This window comes from Oncorhynchus mykiss, chromosome 4 (genome assembly GCF_057628025.1).
Source record: "Oncorhynchus mykiss isolate SJ-2025 chromosome 4, ASM5762802v1, whole genome shotgun sequence".
NCBI lineage: Eukaryota > Metazoa > Chordata > Actinopteri > Salmoniformes > Salmonidae > Oncorhynchus > Oncorhynchus mykiss.
In genome coordinates this window covers 87,130,001-87,155,201 of record NC_143025.1, presented here as the reverse complement: position 1 = coordinate 87,155,201, position 25,201 = coordinate 87,130,001, and the positions used below count along the sequence as shown (strand labels likewise).

Genomic DNA, 25,201 nt, shown 5'->3' with positions numbered 1-25,201 from the left:
TACTTCATGTCCCGACCAGCCTGTTGTTTAAACGCTGACCCACTTCATGTCCCGACCAGCCTGTTGTTTAAACGCTGACCTACTTCGTGTCCCGACCAGCCTGTTGTTTAATCGCTGACAAGCTTTGTGTCCCGACCAGCCTGTTGTTTAAACGCTGACCTACTTCATGTCCCGACCAGCCTGTTGTTTAAACGCTGACCCACTTCATGTCCCGACCAGCCTGTTGTTTAAACGCTGACCTACTTCGTGTCCCGACCAGCCTGTTGTTTAAACGCTGACCCACTTCATATCCCGACCAGCCTGTTGTTTAAACGCTGACCCACTTCATGTCCCGACCAGCCTGTTGTTTAAACGCTGACCCACTTCATGTCCCGACCAGCCTGTTGTTTAAACGCTGACCCACTTCATATCCCGACCAGCCTGTTGTTTAAACGCTGACCCACTTCATATCCCGACCAGCCTGTTGTTTAAACGCTGACCCACGTCATATCCCGACCAGCCTGTTGTTTAAACGCTGACCCACTTCATGTCCCGACCAGCCTGTTGTTTAAACGCTGACCCACGTCATATCCCGACCAGCCTGTTGTTTAAACGCTGACCCACGTCATATCCCGACCAGCCTGTTGTTTAAACGCTGACCCACGTCATATCCCGACCAGCCTGTTGTTTAAACGCTGACCCACGTCATATCCCGACCAGCCTGTTGTTTAAACGCTGACCCACTTCATGTCCCGACCAGCCTGTTGTTTAAACGCTGACCCACTTCATGTCCCGACCAGCCTGTTGTTTAAACGCTGACCCTCTTCATATCCCGACCAGCCTGTTGTTTAAACGCTGACCCTCTTCATGTCCCGACCAGCCTGTTGTTTAAACGCTGACCCTCTTCATGTCCCGACCAGCCTGTTGTTTAAACGCTGACCCTCTTCATGTCCCGACCAGCCTGTTGTTTAAACGCTGACCCACTTCATATCCCGACCAGCCTGTTGTTTAAACGCTGACCCACTTCATATCCCGACCAGCCTGTTGTTTAAACGCTGACCCACTTCATATCCCGACCAGCCTGTTGTTTAAACGCTGACCCACGTCATATCCCGACCAGCCTGTTGTTTAAACACTGACCCACTTCATATCCCGACCAGCCTGTTGTTTAAACGCTGACCCACTTCATATCCCGACCAGCCTGTTGTTTAAACGCTGACCCACGTCATATCCCGACCAGCCTGTTGTGTAACGTGTTTTACCGTGTAGTTCTTTGTAGGCTACAGCCTTGAAATAATTACAATTATATAGTTTCAATAATTCATTTTGGTTCCTTGTTAGTCTCCCTGTTTGTCTCCTGACCTATTTACAGTGTTTATATGCTGTTCAATACGACATGCGCCAATTTTAAATGATGTTCTCTTCTTACATTTGTTCAAATATTTTTCATTCAAATCCATACGTTTTAGTTTCAATACTTGAAAAACATTTGTTAGGTCCAGGTAGTCACAAAAAATCGATGGGTGTTGGTTAAATTGGGATTTTAATGAATGGAGCGAATTTGGAGCTGAAGTTTTTTTTCCCCTACGAGTGTGGAGTGGTTTTTAGAGGAGCAGTAGGAAAGGACATGGAGCGCCTGACGGTGTGCATGTACCAACCGCTCAACTCCCCGCACATGCTCTGATACAGATACTCTTTTTACAAAAGTGTCATGGTTACATCAAATGTTTTTTTCTCGTTAATGAATGTGTACACTTGTATTCCATTCTGATCCTCTCACATACCTTGCCTGAAGAAAATGGTCAACAACTCAAGCCATTTCTAAACAGATATTCAGCAGCTATAACATTTTCCGTTGCTATAACAATATCCTAATATAACCGTCTCCTTTCTTATTAGGAGAAAACCATTCCAAAGGAAACAGAAGAAAGTGCACTGATGAGCTAGACTACATTGGTCAGACACTGGAGCCTCTCTTCAACCAGTCTACACACTGTATTCTGACTACAGCAGCGGTTCTCATGGAAGGGAGACACAGCACATTACATCTGTGCCAACCCATCAGGGAGTTGATCTCTGTGAGGCCATTCCTCCCCAAACTCATCCACACCCCCATCCCCATCCACACCCACACCCCCATCCACAAACCCAGCCCTATCCACAGAGGTTCTGGTGGTTCCACCCACAAGATCCCCGCCTCTCGTAGGGGTCAACCAATCAGTGCCCACCATCTACTAGAGAATGAGCTAGCAGAGACAGTGCAAATGGGTCAGTCAGAAGAACATGGTTTTAAAAAACAGAAACAGAGTTTTGAGGAGAACATCGAAGCGTCAGACTCTGAGCTCCACTGGTTGGCTGACCTCCCCCTCTTACCTCTCTGCTCAGAGTGCAAGGCCAGGGTTGGGATGGGGAACCAGGGAGAGAAGCTCAGGCACCTGGGCTCTGCGGAGAACCGGGATGGTTGTTCCCCCAGATTTTCACTAGATCACCAGACAACCAGGAGGAGGAGTTCTGAGGGGCTGAGCTGCACCTGTAGCCTCCGACACACCCTCACCCTGTCCCCTGGGACCCCACAGACAGCAGGGACCTCCAGGCAAAGGAGGCTGAAGAGACTGTGGATGATGAGTGCTCCCCCATCTGAGGAGACCCTTCAGTGGGGTATTGTAGAGCCAAGGCCAGCCTATCCTTCTGGCGATATCTCCAACTTCAAGTTCATGGAAGGAAGAGAGAGAGAGAAGACGGAGAAGAGTGACACTGCCATGGGGAGAGAGAGGGAGAGAGAGAAGAGGGACACTGTCATGGGAGGAGAGAGGGAGAGGAGGAATACTGTCATGGAGGGCAAAGAAGCCATGCACGAGTCCCTCTGCGCTGTTCTAGACCCCCTCAGCTCTGTTCTAGACTCCCTCAGCTCTGTTCTAGACTCCCTCAGCTCTGTTCTAGATTCCTTCAGTGCTGTTCTAGACTCCCTCAGCTCTGTTCTAGACTCCTTCAGTGCTGTTCTAGACTCCTTCAGTGCTGTTCTAGACTCCCTCAGCTCTGTTCTAGACTCCTTCAGTGCTGTTCTAGACTCCCTCAGCTCTGTTCTAGACTCCTTCAGTGCTGTTCTAGACTCCCTCAGAGGGCTTCTACTCTATGAGAACCGCCCTCATTCTCCGAACAGAGTTCTCCCATTTGAGTACCGTTATGGTTATCACACGCCCCAAGAAGTTGTACCTCAGAAAGAAGAGCCTGTTCACATAGACTCAGAGACGGAGCTCTCAGAGTACGACAACGAATTGTGTAACACCTCCCCCTTCCCATCTAAACCCCAAGACGTAGAGGATTCACAGGACAGCACCAGGCAGTCTCCAGAGGGGGGGACCACCCAGGCCCTGAGCCCCAGCCAAGAAGAAGGTAGAGCGGGGGGGAAGTGGAGGGTAGAGAGAGTGGACGAAAAGAGGTCAGCCCAGCGGCAGTGTGAGGAGGTGGAGAGGAGGGATGCAGCCTGGAGGGTGATGCGGAAGATTGAGGAGGTAGAAGGGATCAAACGGAGGGTCAGTCTCACCAGCGCTGACTGGATCAAAGAGGAGAGTGAGGGGAGTGTTTTTGGACTGTTTACCTCTACGCCAAATGGGTGTGTGTCTGAAGGAGAGTCAGTGTTAGAGACAAAACCCTCTCTTCAACCCCAGCTGCAATGCTCTGTCCAGCCACCACCCTCTCTTCAACCCCAGCTGCAGTGTTCTGTCCAGCCACCACCCTCTCTCCAGCCCCAGCTGCAGTGTTCTGTCGAGCCATCACCCTCTCTCCAGCCCCAGCTGCAGTGTTCTGTCCAGCCACCACCCTCTCTCCAGCCCCAGCTGCAGTGTTCTGTCCAGCCACCACCCTCTCTCCAGCCCCAGCTGCAGTGTTCTGTCCAGCCAACACCCTTTCTTCAGCCCCAGCAACAACAACTGCCAGAACCTTCTGCCCAAACCCAGCCCTCTCTCCAGCCCCAACCAGAGATCCAGGATTGGGGGCCCACTCGGGAAGATCCTCTCCCAGTTGAGGAGCTCCGTGCCCTGGGTGAGGCGCTGAGCCAGAGCCTGCGGAGAGCCCTGAGGATGGAGGGTCTAGGGGAAGATGAGAACTGGGAGTCAGTGAGGCATAGAGAAAAAGAAGAGTCCAAAGAAACTACCTGGAACTTCAACTTAGAGCAAACCACTTCAGAATCGTCATGGGAACACACTGAACTCTCCAATGACAACACCATGACCTTCGACCCTATGAGAGAATGGAAGTCCTCTCTCTCCGCCATCTTGGACAGCACTTCGTCCCTGCGGACCTCCAATAGCTTTGACAGCATGTCCCCCTTGTTGTCCCCCATCCTGTCCCCTCTGTCCTCCCGGGCGTCCAGCCCTCATCTTAACCGCTGTCCCCTGCCTTGGTCCCTCTGCCAGCAGCCTGGAGAAAGACAGGAAGACAATAAAAGAATGAGGGAGGAGGAGGAGGAGAGGAAAGGGAGAAAGAACTCAGCCCTGGACTGTCTGGTCCTGCAGGGTAGGAGTAGAGAGAGAATATGCAGTAATTCTACAGTCACCAGAGAAGGGATAGCTGACAAGAAGGGGGCCAGGGAGAGAGTGGCGTGGCTGGACCTGAGGCTGGATGAGCAGAACCAGGAGAAGAATCAGAACCAGAGTGATGACCAGAGCCAAGGAAACTCCATTTGGACTGAGCCCGGTGTTTCCAGTTTGTCCTCTGTGCTGGTTTCAGGTGAGTGCTCTCACCTGATGTATTTGATCATGTCGAAATGATAACAAGAGAAAGGAGTTTACAGGAGGAGGGGAAACATACTGTGTAGAATGGATTAAGACACATTGTGTTACACAGCTGAGCATGTCTCCTGAGATGCACAGGTTAACTGACCCATAAACACACACAACAGTAGAAGTTGTTTCTGTCCAGTGGGGTGAATACGTGGACATGCAGACAGAGGAGTGGGGTGAATAGGTGGACATGCAGACAGAGGAGTGGGGTGAATACATGGACATGCAGACAGAGGAGTGGGGTGAATACGTGGACATGCAGACAGAGGAGTGGGGTGAATACATGGACATGCAGACAGAGGAGTGGGGTGAATACATGGACATGCAGACAGAGGAGTGGGGTGAATACATGGACATGCAGACAGAGGAGTGGGGTGAATAGGTGGACATGCAGACAGAGGAGTGGAGTGAATATGTGGACATGCAGACAGAGGAGTGGGGTGAATACATGGACATGCAGACAGAGGAGTGGGGTGAATACGTGGACATGCAGACAGAGGAGTGGGGTGAATACGTGGACATGCAGACAGAGGAGTGGGGTGAATACGTGGACATGCAGACAGAGGAGTGGGGTGAATACGTGGACATGCAGACAGAGGAGTGGGGTGAATACGTGGACATGCAGACAGAGGAGTGGGGTGAATACATGGACATGCAGACAGAGGAGTGGAGTGAATATGTGGACATGCAGACAGAGGAGTGGGGTGAATACGTGGACATGCAGACAGAGGAGTGGGGTGAATACGTGGACATGCAGACAGAGGAGTGGAGTGAATATGTGGACATGCAGACAGAGGAGTGGGGTGAATAGGTGGACATGCAGACAGAGGAGTGGGGTGGGGTGAATACATGGACATGCAGACAGAGAAGTGGGGTGAATAAGTGGACATGCAGACAGAGCCCTGTGATGTTCTAGTTTGGTTCTGACGGTCAGGTTTATACATGGTTTAGTGATCTAAAACTGTCTGTCTGTCTGTCTGTCTGTCTGTCTGTCTGTCTGTCTGTCTGTCTGTCTGTCTGTCTGTCTGTCTCAACCACTCTGCTTTCTCTATAGTCAGGTGACCGCTAGAGACCCCCCCACACACACACAGATAATTTCCTGTCTGTCTGTCATTCCCTGACTACCATACATCCTCTCTACCCATGTTTAGTGCACCAGAAGCATTCTTAGTTAGCGGCCATGGTTGGATGTGCATTGACCTGTAGTCGACCCAAAGTCCCGGGATTAAGGACTACTGTGTGTGTGAAAGAAAAACAGGGGAATTGTCAATGGGAATATTTACACGTTGCTTATGAGTTTCTGTCACACTACTTTAGGATTACATTTGGATTTGAAGGCTCATATGAATGTCCTTCTTGGTATGTGTGTGTCATCATTGCAAATCAACTGCATTATACTTAAAAAAACACTTCAACTTCAACCAGTAAAATGGCTTTTTGGCAAGCTTTTGCTGCAGCCTATATAAATGAGCGTTTAGCATTCTAGCTAACAACTTCTGCAAAAAAACATGTTATTTTTGCAAAGATCACAAGCAAATATAATCTTAGCAACTGCTCAAGCAAGAATCAAAACCTAATTGTAAGCATTTGAGAACCCACTAAAGTAAATCTAGGCTATGTTGAATGGGAGCAGATGGCGATGGCTTCGTGCGCATCTGTTCGTGACGTCAGTGTGTCGTGTACTGGAAAAGGGTCTATGTAGCCCAGCTGTTTTATTGGCTGGAGCACTGAGTTCATGTAGCCCAGTTGTTTTATTGGCTGGAGCACTGAGTTCATGTAGCCCAGCTGTTTTATTGGCTGGAGCACTGAGTTCATGTAGCCTAGCTGTTTTATTGGCTGGATCACTGAGTTCATGTAGCCTAGCTGTTTTATTGGCTGGATCACTGAGTTCATGTAGCCCAGTTGTTTTATTGGCTGGAGCACTGAGTTCATGTAGCCCAGCTGTTTTATTGGCTGGAGCACTGAGTTCGTGTAGCCCAGCTGTTTTATTGGCTGGATCACTGAGTTCATGTAAACCAGCTGATTGTGTCTGATATTACATTGGCTGCAATTCCTCTTCTATTTCTGAAGGTGGTGCCACAGCTCAACCTGATACAGAACCATACACTGGCAATGCCCTGGTCATTACACACAAGACAATACTTGGGGAAAATTTAGGGAAACCTCCTATTGAAGCTGTACTGTGTAGTTTTACTGTAACTGGTGATGTCATCACTAGGCAAGCTGTACTGTGTAGTTTTACTGTAACTGGTGATGTCATCACTAGGCAAGCTGTACTGTGTAGTTTTACTGTAACTGGTGATGTCATCACTAGGCCAGCTGTACTGTGTAGTTTTACTGTAACTGGTGATGTCATCACTAGGCCAGCTGTACTGTGTAGTCTTACTGTAACTGGTGATGTCATCACTAGGCAAGCTGTACTGTGTAGTTTTACTGTAACTGGTGATGTCATCACTAGGCCAGCAGTACTGTGTAGTTTTACTGTAACTGGTGATGTCATCACTAGGCAAGCTGTACTGTGTAGTTTTACTGTAACTGGTGATGTCATCACTAAAGACACTTTACTTGAATAGAAGTTGAAACTGGACTTTAAGTACATCACACAGATACCCATTTCTACCTACCCAGATCAAGAGTTTACGTGAGGATTTCTCCAGTCATTCATTGAATTTCTATTCACTTTCTGGTATTCACTGAATTGAAACTGAGTTGACCTCCACAATCCTGTGTCCGTGGTTATGTCTTCTTGCTTATGTTGAACTCTCTGTGATGTCTTGTGTGTAAGTTACAAGTGGTATTCATACATCCAGTCACGTGTAGCTGTAAGGTACAAAAAGTAAAGTCACGGAAGAAACCCTCACGTTATTGAATGCTCCCAACGGTTTAATTTAATGCACCTGTCCTGTTTGTCTCCCCAGACGAGGCCCTGAGGAGACAGGAAGAGATCTGGCAGAGAGAGGTGGAGGATTCTCTGTCATACTGCCGGTCCCTATCCCGCCCCTCTCGCCCCGAACACGTCGACTTCCTCAGGATCACACCCTTGGAAGATGACTTCACCTGCAACTTGTCTTTCTCCCCACAGCGAGTGAGTTATTCTGACGTCTTAGAAATGTCAGACACATTTTACTTAAAGCATCCAGGTATAATGCTTTATTATTTTTATTATAATGATTTATTTGGTGTAAAAGAGACCTAGGAATGGAAAGCTGCTAGGCTCTGTGTGAAGCACGGTACTGTGTTTGTTGTTGAAAAAATGTTTTCAGCTATTATTTAACCAAAGGGATGTATAGATGCCGTGTGTGAATTTAACCTCTAACAAATGCCCTATGGGTTCTGAATGCACTGTGCGTGTCTGTGTGTGTCTGTGTGTGTGTGTGTGTGTGTGTGTGTGTGTGTGTGGATTTCTGCTGCCCACTCGCTGTCTGCCTGCTATCCTCTTCCAGACACCTGGCCTGGCTGTTTAAGCAGCTTGTTTGTTGGCCTGCTCTGCACCTGTCACACCTAAAATCCTGTTAACCTCTCATTGGCCACGTCTGTGTTAACTATTCTCTGGATCGGTGGTCATTCGTAGAGCACAATGTTTTCTACTTTAACACCATTATCAGCTTTGATAACACTGTCCTAATACATGGTTTGTAAAAGTGTATGGTTTGATTTGATCAAGGGGTTATTACATGTTTTTAAAGGGGCCTTGGTGGTCTACAGCACCTTGTAGGAACCTCTGCATCTACTCTTCACACAATAACATACTGACACGGGTGAACCATAAACCTCCTTCTCCAACTTAACCCCTTAATAGCTAATTGAAAGCCCTTTAAATCCTCAGAAATGCACCTGTCCACTGACTGAAGTCCACTTCACTGTGTGCCAAGCTTGCATAGCAATCATCTCCAAGCTAGTGGTTAGAGCGTTGGGCCAGTAACCGAAAGGTTGCTAGATCAAATCCGTGAGCTGACAAGGTAAACATCTGTTGTTCTGCCCCTGAGCAAGGCAGTTCACCGGGCACTGTTCATCGGGCAGTTAACCCACTGTTCCCCTGAACAAGCCAGTTAACCCAATGTTCCCCTGAACAAGACAGTTAACCCACTGTTCCCCTGAACAAGGCAGTTAACCCACTGTTCCCCTGAACAAGGCAGTTAACCCACTGTTCCCCTGATCAAGGCAGTTAAACCCACTGTTCCCCTGAACAAGGCAGTTAACCCACTGTTCCCCTGGACAAGGTAGTTAACCCACTGTTCCCCTGAACAAGGCAGTTAACCCACTGTTCCCCTGAACAAGGCAGTTAACCCACTGTTCCCCTGAACAAGGCAGTTAACCCACTGTTCCCCTGAACAAGGCAGTTAACCCACTGTTCCCCTGAACAAGGCAGTTAACCCACTGTTCCCCTGAACAAGGCAGTTAACCCACTGTTCCCCTGGACAAGGTAGTTAACCCACTGTTCCCCTGAACAAGGCAGTTAACCCAGTGTTCCCCTGAACAAGGCAGTTAACCCACTGTTCGACCTGAACAAGACAGTTAACCCACTGTTCCCCTGAAACAAGGCAGTTAACCCACTGTTCCCCTGAACAAGGCAGTTAACCCACTGTTCCCCTGAACAAGGCAGTTAACCCACTGTTCCCCTGAACAAGCCAGTTAACCCACTGTTCCCCTGAACAAGACAGTTAACCCACTGTTCCCCTGAACAAGGCAGTTAACCCACTGTTCCCCTGGACAAGGTAGTTAACCCACTGTTCCCCTGAACAAGGCAGTTAACCCACTGTTCCCCTGAACAAGGCAGTTAACCCACTGTTCCCCTGAACAAGGCAGTTAACCCACTGTTCCCCTGAACAAGGCAGTTAACCCACTGTTCCCCTGAACAAGGCAGTTAACCCACTGGTCCCCTGAACAAGGCAGTTAACCCAGTGTTCCCCTGAACAAGGCAGTTAACCCAGTGTTCCCCTGAACAAGGCAGTTAACCCACTGGTCCCCTGAACAAGGCAGTTAACCCAGTGTTCCCCTGAACAAGGCAGTTAACCCAGTGTTCCCCTGAACAAGGCAGTTAACCCACTGTTCCCCTGAACAAGGCAGTTAACCCACTGTTCCCCTGAACAAGACAGTTAACCCACTGTTCCCCTGAACAAGACAGTTAACCCACTGTTCCCCTGAACAAGGCAGTTACCCCACTGTTCCCCTGAACAAGACAGTTAACCCACTGTTCCCCTGAACAAGACAGTTAACCCACTGTTCCCCTGAGCAAGGCAGTTAACCCACTGTTCCCCTGAACAAGACAGTTAACCCACTGTTCCCCTGAGCAAGACAGTTAACCCACTGTTCCCCTGAAGAAGACAGTTAACCCACTGTTCCCCTGAGCAAGACAGTTAACCCACTGTTCCCCTGAGCAAGACAGTTAACCCAGTGTTCCCCGGGCGCCGATGACGTGGATGTTGATTAAGGCAGCCCTCTGCACCTCTCTGATTGAGGGGTTGGGTTAAATGCAGAAGACACATTTCAGTTGAATGCATTCAGTTGTACAACTGACTAGGTATCCCCCTTTCTTTTCCCAAGTTATGATATACATTGCATTCAGAAAGTATTCAGACCCCTTGACGTTTTCCACATTTTGTTACATCACACCCTTATTCTAAAATGAATTAAATTGTTTCCCCCCCTCATCAATCTACACACGACACCCCATAATGACAAAGTAAAAACTGTTTTTTTGCACATTTATAAAACAAAAAACCCCGGAAATATCACATTTACATAAGTATCCAGACCCTTTACTCAGTACTTTATTGAAGCACCTTTGGCAGCGATTACAGCCTCAAGTCTTCTTCAGTATGACGCTACAAGCTTGACACATATGTATTTAAGGAGTTTCTCCCATTCTTCTCTGCAGATCCTCTCAAGCTCTGTCAGGTTGGATGGGGGGCATTGCTGCACAGCTATTCAGGTCTCTCCAGAGATGTTTGATTGGGTTCAAGTCCAGGCTCTGGCTGGACCACTCAGGGACATTCAGAGACTTGTCCCGAAGCCACTCCTGCGTTGTCTTGGCTGTGTGTTTAGGGTCGTTGTCCAGTTGGAAGGTGAACTTCCCTCCAGTCTGAGGTCCTGAGTGCTCTGGAGCAGGTTTTCATCAAGGATCTCTCTGTACTTTACTCTGTTCATCTTTGCATCGATCCTGACTAGTCTCCCAGTCCCTGACGCTGAAAAAACATCCCCACAGCATGATGCTGCCACCACCATGCTTCACCGTAAGGATGGTGCCAGGCTTCCTCCAGACGTGACGCTTGGCATTCAGGCCAAAGAGTTCAATCTTGGTTTCATCAGACCAGAGAATCTTGTTTCTCATGGTCTGAGAGTCTTTAGCGGGCTGTCATGCGGGCTGTCAGCTCCAAGCGGGCTGTCATGTGCCTTTTACTGAGGAGTGGCTTCAATCTGGCCACTCTACCATAAAGGCCTGATTGGTGTTGTCCTGGAAGTTTCTCCCATCTCCACAGACGAACTCTGGAGCTTGAGTGACCATTGGAGCTCGAGGGAGAGTCTTGATGGCTCCAAACTTCTTCCATTTAATAATGATGGAGGCAACTATGTTCTTGGGGACCTTCAATGGTGCAGAAATGATTGGTACCCTTTCCCAGATCTGTGCCTCAACACAATCCTGTCTCGTAGCTCTACTGACAATTCCTTCGACTTCACGGCTTGGTTTTTGCTCTGACATGCACGGTCAACTGTGGAACCTTATATAGACAGGTGTGTGCCTTTCCAAATTATGTCCAATCAATTGAATTTACCACAGGTGGACTCCAGTCAAGTTGTAGAAATGTGTCATGGATGAACAAAGGAAACAGGATTCACCTGAGCTCAATGTCCAGTCTCATAGCAAAGGGTCTGAATACAAAATAAAGTTATTTCTGTATTTTTTTTAAATACATTTGCAAACATTTATTAAAACAACTTTGTCATTATGGAGTATTGTGACGTCATTATGGGGTATTGTGATGTCATTATGGGGTATTGTGATGTCATTATGGGGTATTGTGATGTCATTATGGGGTATTGTGATGTCATTTTGGGGTGTGTAGATTCCTGAGGATCTTTTTTTTATTTAATCCATTTTAGAAAAAGGCTGTAACGGAACAAAATGTTGAAAATGTCAAGGGGTCTGAAAACTTTCAGAATGCACTGTACAGGTACTTCAAAATGTAGAGATTCTGATAGATTTCCTTAAGGGATTTCTTAAGCAAATATAAAAATCGCATTATCTGAAGATTCCTGAATTCATGATAAATATGATATAGTGTTTTTACCTACACTATACATTATCCCATGGCATTGGATTTGAACCAGTGAGCTGGATAATTTGCATTTCATTCTCTCTAATTGTATCCTAATGCTATTTGCTACAGGATGATCTAGTTTCATTTAACTTACGTAAACAGGTCCACGCTTGAGAATCCCAATAGCCCACCCTGGTATCCATTACATGGCAACGCCATAGGGAAGTGCATTTAAACTGAAGTCGTAGGCCATAGGTCTACTAAGATCAGGCTTTGTGATTAAATTCCCTCCGTATCATATAGAGTACAGTAAATCTCAACACAGGTTATATCGATGGTTTCACTCTGCAGCATGCAGCGATCGCCGGCAAATTAAACACATACAAGGGTGGGGACTGATCTGTAGATAGCCATGCAAACACACTGGCCATGTGAAACACAATGGCCTGTCATCATTTGTACTTTGTAATGTATTGCTTATAATACAGTAAATGTTTATTTTTCCCCTTTACTCTTTCCAATTCACCTTTACCATTATTATATTGACCTGTATTGTTGCATCGTTGGTATGTTAAATGTGTGTGACTGTCCTTGTCTATCAGTGTATCCGTGTTTTGTGTGACTGTCCTTGTCTATCAGTGTATCAGTGTTTAGTGTGACTGTCCTTGTCTATCAGTGTATCAGTGTTTTGTGTGACTGTCCTTGTCTATCAGTGTATCAGTGTTTTGTGTGACTGTCCTTGTCTATCAGTGTATCAGTGTTTTGTGCGACTGTCCTTGTCTATCAGTATATCAGTGTTTTGTGTGACTGTCCTTGTCTATCAGTGTATCAGTGTTTTGTGTGACTGTCCTTGTCTATTAGTGTATCAGTGTTTAGTGTGACTGTCCTTGTCTATGAGTGTATCAGTGTTTTGTGTGACTGTCCTTGTCTATCAGTGTATCAGTGTTTAGTGTGACTGTCCTTGTCTATCAGTGTATCAGTGTTTTGTGTGACTGTCCTTGTCTATTAGTGTATCAGTGTTTAGTGTGACTGTCCTTGTCTATCAATGTATCAGTGTTTTGTGTGACTGTCCTTGTCTATCAGTGTATCAGTGTTTAGTGTGACTGTCCTTGTCTATCAGTGTATCAGTGTTTAGTGTGACTGTCCTTGTCTATTAGTGTATCAGTGTTTAGTGTGACTGTCCTTGTCTATCAGTGTATCAGTGTTTTGTGTGACTGTCCTTGTCTATCAGTGTATCAGTGTTTAGTGTGACTGTCCTTGTCTATCATTGTATCAGTGTTTTGTTACTTTGTGGATCCCAGGATGAGTAGCTGATGCTTCTACGAAAGCTAATGGGGATCAAAAAGAAACAAATCAACAAGAATTGACATGAGAAAACAAGACCAACTTTATATTTGTTTAAATAGGAAGAAGTGTAGGTGGGGTCAGAAATGCTGAGTGGAGACAGAGACATCCACAACCACGTCACTATAGGCTGCCACTATAGAGCTCAGCGCTTGAAGAAGTCTACTGTCTCCCATTTACCCTACAGTCAGTCAGTCTGGGTGTGGTGTGCTGTGCTGTGGTCTGGGTGGATACCAGAGTATAACTCCAAAACGGAACTCTCAGGGCGTGGTCAGTCACAGTCTGATACCGTCGTGCTACTGCTGAGCCTGAGTGTCTTCAGTAAGGAGAGAAGAAGAAGCTGGATAGTTGGAGGGGGAAGAGGTCTGCTGCAGTCTAAGGCAGAAGCAGATTGTCTTTGGTGAACAGGGAAGGAGAGGCTGGATAGTTGGAGGAGAAGAGGTCTGCTGCAGTCTAAGGCAGAAGCAGATTGTCTTTGGTGAACAGGGAAGGAGAGGCTGGATAGTTGGAGGAGAAGAGGACCAGACCAAAAGATGACCTGCTTTTACTTATTATGTTTCTAGAGGATGTAAGATAACGACAGAAGACAGGGGGATCTGAACAGAAGACAGGGGGATCTGAACAGAAGAACTGAACAGAAGACAGAGGGATCTGAACAGAAGAACTGAACAGAAGACAGAGGGATCTGAACAGAAGAACTGAACAGAAGACAGAGGGATCTGAACAGAAGACAGGGGGATCTGAACAGAAGAACTGAACAGAAGACAGGGGGATCTGAACAGAAGAACTGAACAGAAGACAGAGGGATCTGAACAGAAGACAGAGGGATCTGAACAGAAGACCTGAACAGAAGACAGGGGGATCTGAACAGAAGACAGGGGGATCTGAACAGAAGAACTGAACAGAAGACAGAGGGATCTGAACAGAAGACAGGGGGATCTGAACAGAAGACAGGGGGATCTGAACAGAAGAACTGAACAGAAGACAGAGGGATCTGAACAGAAGAACTGAACAGAAGACAGAGGGATCTGAACAGAAGACAGAGGGATCTGAACAGAAGACCTGAACAGAAGACAGGGGGATCTGAACGGAAGACAGGGGGATCTGAACAGAAGACCTGAACAGAAGACAGGGGGATCTGAACAGAAGACAGAGGGATCTGAACAGAAGACAGAGGGATCTGAACAGAAGAGGGATCTGAACAGAAGACAGGGGGATCTGAACAGACGACAGGGGGATCTGAATAGAGAAGTAGAATATAAGACTGGTGAATAATAGAGCTCAACTCTTTTTGAAGCATTGCCTTTTTTTCCAGTACTTTTAGAATGTGTTGTAAAAAGTACTGGTAACAAACTCACTGCATGACTCACTGCTTGACGAAATGCTTTTTCTGGTTACTTTTTCCATGCGAATGTTTCTTCCCCACAAAATATTTTAGAGCTCTGGCATGTGGTATCCCCATTAAAACCCTTCAACGTTTGGAGGATCTATCAAAGATTATAAATACTCAAACTTCCATCAACTGTTACAGCGGCTACAAAAAGAGGTTTTAATTTGAGATGCCCTTTTCTTATTTGTCAAGTTATTGTCCTTTGGAGCAGAGGCAGGGTGTGTTTCTTCAGGTGTATAGATGTATTATTTCCCATCAACACTGAATGGCCATGTTGTTTTGGACTAACACAGCATTACCTGGATTGGAGACAAATGAAAGTACATGAAGGAAAAAAGTACATGAGGAACATGGACTCAGAAAAGGAAGATAATGCAAACAGCAACTGTCTTGTCCAACCAGAAGACATCATTTCAGAGTCTCATTTGGGTACATATGGTGAGTCAACAGACCAATCAGATGACTGCATTTCAGAAAGGCTGTTCCACTTACAAGGATATGGTGGGTCAACTGACCCTGTTGAACAGAGAGTGATGATAGACAAACATAGGAACAGTGTGTCATCAGAGGACTGCAGTATGGAGGAGCCTATAGACACACAGAATACCACAGACAGAGCCAATCAGGACATGACAACTGACTGTCCCAGCACAGACAAGTTGGAATCAACAGACCAGTATAGTCATTGTGTGTCAACAAATAACCGTCATCAAGATAGGGTCGCAAACAATCATGATAAAGACAAAGTCAAGGAGATGAAGCACACAGAGGCGTCGACAGACAACTACAACAGGCTGGCCTGGTTAACAGACAGTGAAACCAATCCAAGAGCCAGAAGTTATCAGGAAATATTTACATATGATAACCACAGCCAAGACTCACCTGCTGACAGCAAAGACTTACCTGCTGCTGATGTTGTAGACAGAGACCTTGCTAACCCCTCTGCAGTAATGGCTGGGGAACCTGCTACTAGTACACCACTACCTTCAAACACCAGAAAACTGGTGATAACCATGACCAGGACTGAGCCTATATCTGATGACCGGCAGCATACAGCCTCTGAAACTGAGAGCCTGTTAGAGGCTGGAGAGGCTGAAACCGAGAGACTGTTAGAAGCTGGAGAGGCTGAAACTGAGAGCCTATTACAGGCTGGGGAGACTGTTAATGCACTGGTTGAGGAACTTCCTCACGCATCTGCTCCTGTGTCTGAGATCACAGCCCATTCTACAGCCCAGTCCTCTCAGCCCTGTAGTACCCAGGATGGAGCCCCAACCCCAACACCAGCCAGTCCCCAGGATGGAGCCCCAACCACAGCACCAGCCAGTCCCCAGGATGGAGCCCCAACCCCAGCACCAGCCAGTCCCCAGGATGGAGCCCCAACCCCAGCACCAGCCAGTCCCCAGGATGGAGCCCCAACCCCAGCACCAGCCAGTCCCCAGGATGGAGCCCCAACCCCAGCACCAGCCAGACCCCAGGATGGAGTCCCAACCCCAGCACCAGCCAGTCCCCAGGATGGAGCCCCAACCCCAGCACCAGCCAGTCCCCAGGATGGAGCCCCAACCCCAGCACCAGCCAGTCCCCAGGATGGAGCCCCAACCCAAGCACCAGCCAGTCCCCAGGATGGAGCCCCAACCCCAGCACCAGCCAGTACCCAGGATGGAGCGCCAACTCCAGCACCAGCCAGTCCCCAGAATGGAGCCCCAACCCCAGCACCAGCCAGTACCCAGGATGGAGCCCCAACCCCAGCACCAGCCAGTACCCAGGATGGAGCCCCAACCCCAGCACCAGCCAGTACCCAGGAAGGAGCCCCAACCCCAGCACCAGCCAGTCCCCAGGATGGAGCCCCAACCCCAGCACCAGCCAGTACCCAGGATGGAGTTCCAAACCCAGCACCAGCCAGTCGCCAGGATGGAGTCCCAAACCCAGCACCAGCCAGTACCCAGGATGGAGCCCCAATCCCAGCACCAGCCAGTACCCAGGATGGAGTCCCAACCCCAGCACCAGCCAGTACCCAGGAAGGAGCCCCAACCCCAGCACCAGCCAGTCCCCAGGATGGAGCCCCAACCCCAGCACCAGCCAGTCCCCAGGATGGAGTCCCAACCCCAGCACCAGCCAGTCCCCAGGATGGAGCCCCAACCCCAGCACCAGCCAGTCCCCAGGATGGAGCCCCAACCCAAGCACCAGCCAGTCCCCAGGATGGATCCCCAACCCCAGCACCAGCCAGTACCCAGGATGGAGCGCCAACTCCAGCACCAGCCAGTCCCCAGGATGGAGCCCCAACCCCAGCACCAGCCAGTACCCAGGATGGAGCCCCAACCCCAGCACCAGCCAGTACCCAGGATGGAGCCCCAACCCCAGCACCAGCCAGTACCCAGGATGGAGCCCCAACCCCAGCACCAGCCAGTCGCCAGGATGGAGTCCCAAACCCAGCACCAGCCAGTCGCCAGGATGGAGTCCCAAACCCAGCACCAGCCAGTACCCAGGATGGAGCCCCAATCCCAGCACCAGCCAGTACCCAGGATGGAGTCCCAACCCCAGCACCAGCCAGTACCCAGGAAGGAGCCCCAACCCCAGCACCAGCCAGTCCCCAGGATGGAGCCCCAACCCCAGCACCAGCCAGTCCCCAGGATGGAGCCCCAACCCCAGCACCAGCCAGTCCCCATGATGGAGCCCCAACCCCAGCACCAGCCAGTACCCAGGATGGAGCCCCAACCCCAGCAGCAGCCAGTACCCAGGATGGAGCCCCAACCCCAGCACCAGCCAGTACCCAGGATGGAGCCCCAACCCCAGCAGCAGCCAGTACCCAGGATGGAGCCCCAACCCCAGCACCAGCCAGTCCCCAAGATGGTCTCCTTGCCTTAACCACAGGTCCAACCAGTGGCCCTCCCTCTGGCACTACCTCCACCAGAACCACCTTCTCCCCCGGTTCCCCAGTGGACAAGCCCCTCCAATTCCCTGCCTTGTTCAGTGGTCTGAGGATCCCAAAGAAAAGGGCGACAGGGCCGGATCAGGACATAGTGGGTAAGATCAAAACACCAGCCCCAGCAGGCCTGAGTGTGGACAAGCTTGTGAGGAGAAAGCTGAAGACAGTTCGCAAGAGGCAGGGGAGCTTCTTGGACCAGCTCTCCCAGTTCCTGAACCTGGAGAAGGATGTCAACAGTAAGACAGAGGAGTTTACAGGAGAGGACAGGAGGGAGATTACAGGAAAGGAGAGGAAGGAGTCTACAGGAGAGGACAGGAGGGTGGTTACAGGAAAGGAGAGGAAGGAGTCTACAGAAGAGGAGAGGAGGGAGTCTATAGGAGAGGAGAGGAAGGAGTCTACAGAAGAGGAGAGGAGGGAGTCTTCAGGAGAGGACAGGAGGGAGTCAGAGCCCTCAGACGAGACCAAAGGAGTCAGAGTTGAACCTGAGGATGGGATGGAGGAGAAGGAGAAGACAGAACAGGAAGAGGGAGGTAAACGGCAGAAAACAGGAGAGGAGAAAAAGACAGACCAGGACACAGAGAAAGAGAAGACTGAAGTTCTGTCTGTGATAGAGCCTCCGGAATCTTCAGAACCTTCACAGACTCTAGAACTCTCAGAACCTTTAGAACCTCAGAAGCCTCCTCCCACCAGTGCGGAGGTGGCGTTCGATGCCTTCAAGGCCTTCTTCATCCCCAGGCCCCTGAGGAGAGAGGGAGACAGGGGGGACCAGGAGGCAAAGAGGAAGGCCTGGATCTTTGAGAGAACCTCCAAGACTCCTGAAAATAAAAACCTCACTGACTCAAAAGTATGCATCTGTGTTTTGTTGTCTAGGTCTCTCTTTGTCTACACTCTATCATGTTTTGCTGTGTCTCACTTGTATCCAAAGAGACTTACTGCACAGTGCATACAAACACATACTGATTATATGAGTGAATACCATGCAGTCATTTCATTACTCAGTGACGTCTGTAGGAAGTGCTCTATACCTGATAAAGCATTACTTTGTAATATTTTTCATTACTTTGTAATATGTGCTGTTGCCGTTATCCCCCCCCCCCCCCCCCCCCCAGTTGGAGACATCGATCTCAGGTGATGGAGAGGACCGGTCCACCCCAGGCCGTCTGCAGGCCATCTGGCCCCCGACTAAGGAGGAGAAGGTTGGACTGAAATACACAGAAGCAGGTAATCTACTAGAAAACACGGATTCACTATGGCTGGAACGCTACACTAGCTTGAGGTATGTGGATATGTGTGTGAGATACCTCTGATTACATATTATTATATATATTATCATGATGTCAAAGAGAGATTCTACTTCTATGTACAGATCTCAATATCACTAGGATTCAGCCCGTGGCCTTGACCTATGTGGCTCATACAGCCAGCCGGGCCAGCTTCTTGCTGTGACTAACTGTGGGTTACAGTATGTAGTAGACAGAACAGTGGATAGACAGAGAAATAGAGAGACAAAGAGAGAGAGAGAGAGAGAGAGAGAGAGAGGGGAGGGGGGAGAGCGAGAGAGAGAGACAGAGAGTCAATGTTTGCTCTGTGGTATCTCTGTGGTACATGTACAAAACCATGGTCTAATTGTAAGGTAAATACTCCACCCTGTCCCTGTGACTGTCCACAGCATCAGGCTGCTTGCTTCCTGGTCTCTAGATGAGTAATGTCACATGGGCAGTGTTTTGGGACAGGTCTGTGTGTACGGTGGTGACAGGAGCTATTCCATTAATTTCTTCAATTCTAATCCCTCAGAAAACACATCAGATGTGTGTGTGTGTGGATGTGTGTGTGTTCTTTGTCAGGGGCCTCTCCTTGTGCACACACTCCTAAAAACACACCTAAGCACCAGCTGTTTGTCCTACAAAGAAAACACCCATGCCAAGACTATCCAACAAACAGATACATCTATAAATGACTTAAGTGTGATTAAGAGAAAATGACCAGGAATGGTAACCATATGCGAAGTAGAACACAGTTCAGTTGTGATAGTTTTGTTCCTGTTTATGTTGATGAGTGGACTCTCTCTGTCCTCCAGAACACCAGGCAGCCCTCCTGCAGCTGAAGAGAGAATGCAACGAGGAGGTGAAGAAGATACAGGTCAGTAAAGCACTGTACTACACCAATTTAGCCACAGACCTGTAGGTCAGACTGTTCTTGTTGTAACACAACCCTAACCCTAACACAACCCTAACCATAACACAACCCGAACACAACCCTAACACAACCCTAACCCTAACACAACCCTAACACAACCCTAATCCTAACACAACCCTAACACAACCCTAACCAAATCAAATCAAATGTATTTATATAGCCCTTCGTACATCAGCTGATATCTCAAAGTGCTGTACAGAAACCCAGCCTAAAACCCCAAACAGCAAGCAATGCAGGTGTAGAAGCACTGGTTGAGATCACAGCCCATTCTACAACCCAAACACAACCCTAACACAACCCTAACCCAAACACAACCCTAACACAACCCTAACCCAAACACAACCCTAACCCAAACACAACCCTAACACAACCCTAACCCAAACACAACCCTAACCCAAACACAACCCTAACACAACCCTAACCCAAACACAACCCTAACCCAAACACAACCCTAACCCAAACACAACCCTAACCCAAACACAACACTAGCCCAAACACAACCCTAGCCCAAACACAACCCTAACACAACACTAACCCAAACACAACCCAAACACAACCCTAACCCAAACACAACCCTAACCCAAACACAACCCTAACACAACCCTAACCCTAACAGAACCCAAAGACAACCCTAACCCAAACACAACCCTAACACAACCCTAACCCTAACCCAAACACAACCCTAACACAACCCTAACCGTAACACAACCCTAACACAACCCTAACCCTAACACAACCCTAACCCCAAAACAACCCTAAAACAACCCTAACCCTAAAACAACCCTAAAACAACCCTAACCTTAACCTCCTATAAATATGAATGCAGGAGGACTATGGGAAGCAGCTGTGCCAGCTGAGAGGGGACAACGAAGAGTGTGTATCCCATCTGGAGGTCACCTTGGCCAGGCTCCAAAGTGACTTGGCCCTGGGTGCCCACCACCGCCGTGGAGACCTCCGAGACGTGGCCGTATCCACGGGAGATGACCTATCATCCCGGGCTTTCCGCACCGTGTGCATCCAGACGGACCCCATGACCTTCCCCCAACCCCCCCTCAACTTGCCTAAGAGACTGGACCTGGTTTCTATCAGTTTAAATCTGTCTGGACAGGCTACCTCTCCCTCTTCTTCCCCCGTTCATCTCCCTCCACCTCCTGCTCCTCCACTCCCACTATCCGAACCACCTGCACCTCATGAAGGCTTATTATCAGGCAACCTAGCCCCACCTCCCCCTCCTCTTCCTCCTCCTCCTCCTCCTCCTCCTCCTCTTCCTTTCCTTCCTGCTCTAACCCAGACCCAGGGACACGACGGGCCCCCTCCATCTCTTCCACCCCCTCCACCAGGGTCCGCCCCTCCACCTCCACCCCCTCCACCAGGCTGTGGCCCCCCACCACCTCCCCCTCCAGGGTGTCTGACCTTCAGTACCATGTTAGATAAACCCCCCAGGAAGCCGGCTGTGCAACCAGCCTGCCCCATGAAACCTCTCTACTGGACCAGGATACAGACACAGGACAACAAGTAGGTGTTACAACTAACATATTAAAAAAAATGTGTATCTGGTATAAACATCGTGGGTGGCTGTACACTAGACAATTTAGTGTGGTCTGTGAGACAGTTGCCAGTAACACATCAGGCATAGCTTTTTGTGGCGTCCATCTCTCTACTGTTGTACTGTAAACTGACACCTTGTGAACATATTTGTTCCCACTCACAGCTCTCCATCCAGCCAATATAGTCCACCACAGCCTGTGATGTTCTGTGTTCTGTTAACTGTTGCTCAACACCAACATCCTCTCTGGATGGTGTTTCATCCTGGTGGTGAGAAAGGAAGAGAGAAAATAGCACAACATTACACTCAAACCCCACTGTGTATGGAACTCATCTAGACCTATTTCTCTCTCTCAATTCAATTTCAATTCAATTCAATTCAATTGAATTTAAATGTAATTTAATTAATTTAAATTTCAATTTAATTCAATTCAAATTCAATTCAATTTAATTTAATTTAATTCAATTAATTTCAATTAAAGGCTTTATTGGCATGGGGAAACATGAAATAGATAATAAACAAAAGTGAAATAAACAACTTTTTTTTTTTACAGTAAACATTACACTCACAAAAGTTCCAAGAGAATAACGTGTCATAATATCTCAATATACGGTGTTGTAATGATGTGCAAATAGTTAAAGTACAAAAAGTAAAATAAATAAGCATAAATATGGGTTGTATTTACAATGGTGTTTGTTCTTCAAAGGTTGCCTTTTCCTGTGGCAACAGGTCACAAATCTTGCTGCTGTGATGGCACGGTGTGGTATTTCACCCAGTGGATTTTGGAGTTTATAAAAATCGGGTGTGTTTTCAAATTCTTTGTGGATTTGTGTAATGTGAGGGAAATATGTGTCTCTATGGTCATACATTTGGCAGGAGGATAGGAAGTGCAGCTCAGTTTCCACTCATTTTGTGGGCAGTGTGCACATAGCCTGTCTTCTCTTGAGAGCCAGGTCTGCCTACGACGGCCTTTCTCAGTAGCAAAGCTATGCTCACTAAGTCTGTACATAGTCAAAGATTTCCTTAATTTTGGATCAGTCACAGTGGTCAGGTATTCTGCCCCCGTGTACTCTCTGTTTAGGGACAAATAGCATTCTAGTTTTCTCGTTTTTTTGTAAAGTCTTTCCAATGTGTCAAGTAATTATCTTTTTGTTTTCTCATGATTTGGTTGGGTCTAATTGTGTTGCTGTCCTGGGGTTCTGTGGGGCCTGTTTGTGTTTGTGAAATGAGCCCCAGGACCAGTTTGCTTAGGGGACTCTTCTCCAGGTTCATCTCTCTATAGTTGATGGCTTTGTTATGGAAGGTTTGGGAATCACTTCCTTTTAGGTGGTTGTAGAATTTAATGTCTCTTTGCTGAATTTTGATAATTAGCGGGTATCGACCTAATTCTGCTCTGCATGCATTATTTGGTGTTATATGTTGTACACTCAGGATATTTTAGCAGAATTCTGCATGCAGAGTCTCAATTTGGTGTTTGTTCCATTTTGTGAATTCTTGGTTGGTGAGCGGACCCCAGACCTCACAACCATAAAGGGTAATGGGTTCTATGACTGATTCAAGTATTTTTTTGCCAGATCCTAACTGGAATGTCGAATTTTATGTTCCTTTTGATGGCATATAAGGCCCTTCTTGTCTTGTCTCTCAGATTGTTTACATCTTTGTAGAAGTTACCTGTGGTGCTGATGTTTAGGTCGAGGTATGTATAGTTTTTAGTGTGGCCTAGTGCAACAGTGACTGGATGAAATTTGTATTCGTGGTCCTGGGAACTGGACCTTTTTTGGAACACCATTAGATTTTGTCTTACTGAGATTTAATGTCAGGACTCAGGTCTGGCAGAATATGTGCAGAAGATCTAGGTGCTGATGTAGGCCCTTCTTGGTTGTGGACAGAAGCACCAGATCACCAAACAGTAGACATTTGACTTCGGATTCTAGTAGAGTGAGGCCGTGTGCTGCAGACTTTTCTAGTGCCTGTGCCAATTCGTTGATATACATGTTGAAGAGGGTGGGGCTTAAGCTGCATCCCTGTCTCACTCCACGGCCCTGTGGGAGAAATGTGTGTTTTTTGCTCATTTTAACCCCACTCTTGTTGTTTGTGTACATGGATTTTATAATGTTGTACGTTTTTCCCCCAACACCACTTTCCATAAATTTGTATAGCAGGCCCTCGTGCCAAATTGAGTCAAAAGCTTTTTTGAAATCAACAAAGCATGAGAAGACTTTGCCTTTGTTTTGGTTTGTTTTTGGTTTGTCAATTAGGGTGTGCAGGGTGAATACGTGGTCTGTCATACGGTAATTTGGTAAAAAGCCAATTTGACATTTGCTCAGTACTTTGTTTTCATGAGGAAATGTATGAGTCTGTTGTTAATGATAATGCAGAGGATTTTCCCAAGGTTGCTGTTATTTGGGTCAAATATGTCTCTACTTTTGTGGATTTGGGTGATCAGTTCTTGGTTCCAAATATTGGGGAATATGCCAGAGCTGAGGATGACGTAAAATAGTTTTATTATAGCCAATTGGAATTTGTGTTCTGTACATTTACTCATTTCATTTAGGATACCATCAACCCCATAGGCCTTTTTGGGTTGTAGGGTTTGTATTTTGTCCTGTAGTGCATTTAATGTTATTGGAGAATCCAGTGGGTTCTGGCAGTCTTTAATAGTTGATTCTAAAATCTGCATTTGATCATGTTTTTGCTGTTTGTACTTTGTGATAAAGCCAAAAAGATTGGAGAAGTGGTTTATCCATACATCTCCGTTTTGGATAGATAACTATTTGTGTTGTTGTTTGTTTAGAGTTTTCCAATTTTCCCATAAGAAAGACTAGACATTTACCACCTCACTACCACTATCAGATTAGAGCCATATGGGAGACTTGTCATCTACCACATCACTACCACTATCAGATTAGAGCCATAAGGGAGACTTGTCATCTACCACCCAACTACCACTATCAGATTAGAGCCATAAAGAAGACTTGGCATCTACTACCACTATCAGATTAGAGCCATAAAGGAGACTAGCCATTTACCACGTCACTACCACTATCAGATTAGAGCCATAAAGGACACTAGACATCTACCACGTCACTACCACTATCAGACTAGAGCCATAAAGGACACTAGACATCTACCACGTCACTACCACTATCAGATTAGAGCCATAAAGGACACTAGACATCTACCACGTCACTAACACTATCAGATTAGAACCATAGAGGAGACTACACATCTACTACTTCACTACCACTATCAGATTAGTGCCATAAAGGAGACTAGACATCTATCACTTCACTATCAGATTAAAGCCATAAAGGAGACTAGACATTTACCACGTCACTACCACTATCAGATTAGAGCCATAAATGAGACTAGGCATCTACCACGTCACTACCACTATCAGATTAGAGCCATAAAGGAGACTAGACATCTACCACCTCACTACCACTATCAGATTAGAGCCATTAAGGAGACTAGACATCTACCACGCCACTACCACTATCAGATTAGAGCCATAAAGGAGACTAGACATCTACCATCTCAATACCACTATCAGATTAGAGCCATAAAGAAGACTAGACATCTACCACTTCACTACCACTATCAGATTAGAGCCATAAAGGAGACTAGACATCTACCACCTCACTACCACTATCAGATTAGAGCCATAAAGGAGACTAGACATTTACCATCTCACTACCAATATCAGATTAGAGCCATAAAGGAGACTAGACATCTACCACGTCACTACCACTATCAGACTAGTGCCATAAAAGAGACTAGACA

The 25,201-nt window shown here is 47.4% G+C and overlaps 1 protein-coding gene across 3 annotated transcripts in view; it reads left to right on the top strand.

Annotated features, from left to right (window-relative positions):
* The first annotated feature begins 1,886 nt into the window (after positions 1–1,886).
* Positions 1,887–25,201, top strand: part of LOC110521099 (uncharacterized) — a 51,128-nt gene continuing 27,813 nt past the window's right edge. For 2 of the 3 annotated variants that reach the window (XR_016495485.1, XM_036976222.2), the window contains exons 1-4: positions 13,559–18,520; positions 18,786–18,897; positions 19,754–19,815; positions 20,699–21,387. Coding sequence is in view for 2 of the 3 variants with exons in the window: in XM_036976222.2 (XP_036832117.1) it covers positions 15,068–18,520; positions 18,786–18,897; positions 19,754–19,815; positions 20,699–21,387 (4,316 nt within the window). In the remaining variant the exon portion in view is untranslated. Of the gene's footprint in view, positions 4,708–7,678; positions 7,846–13,558; positions 18,521–18,785; positions 18,898–19,753; positions 19,816–20,698; positions 21,388–25,201 lie in introns of those variants that run through there. The other variant, XM_090233223.1, reaches the window with a different exon arrangement.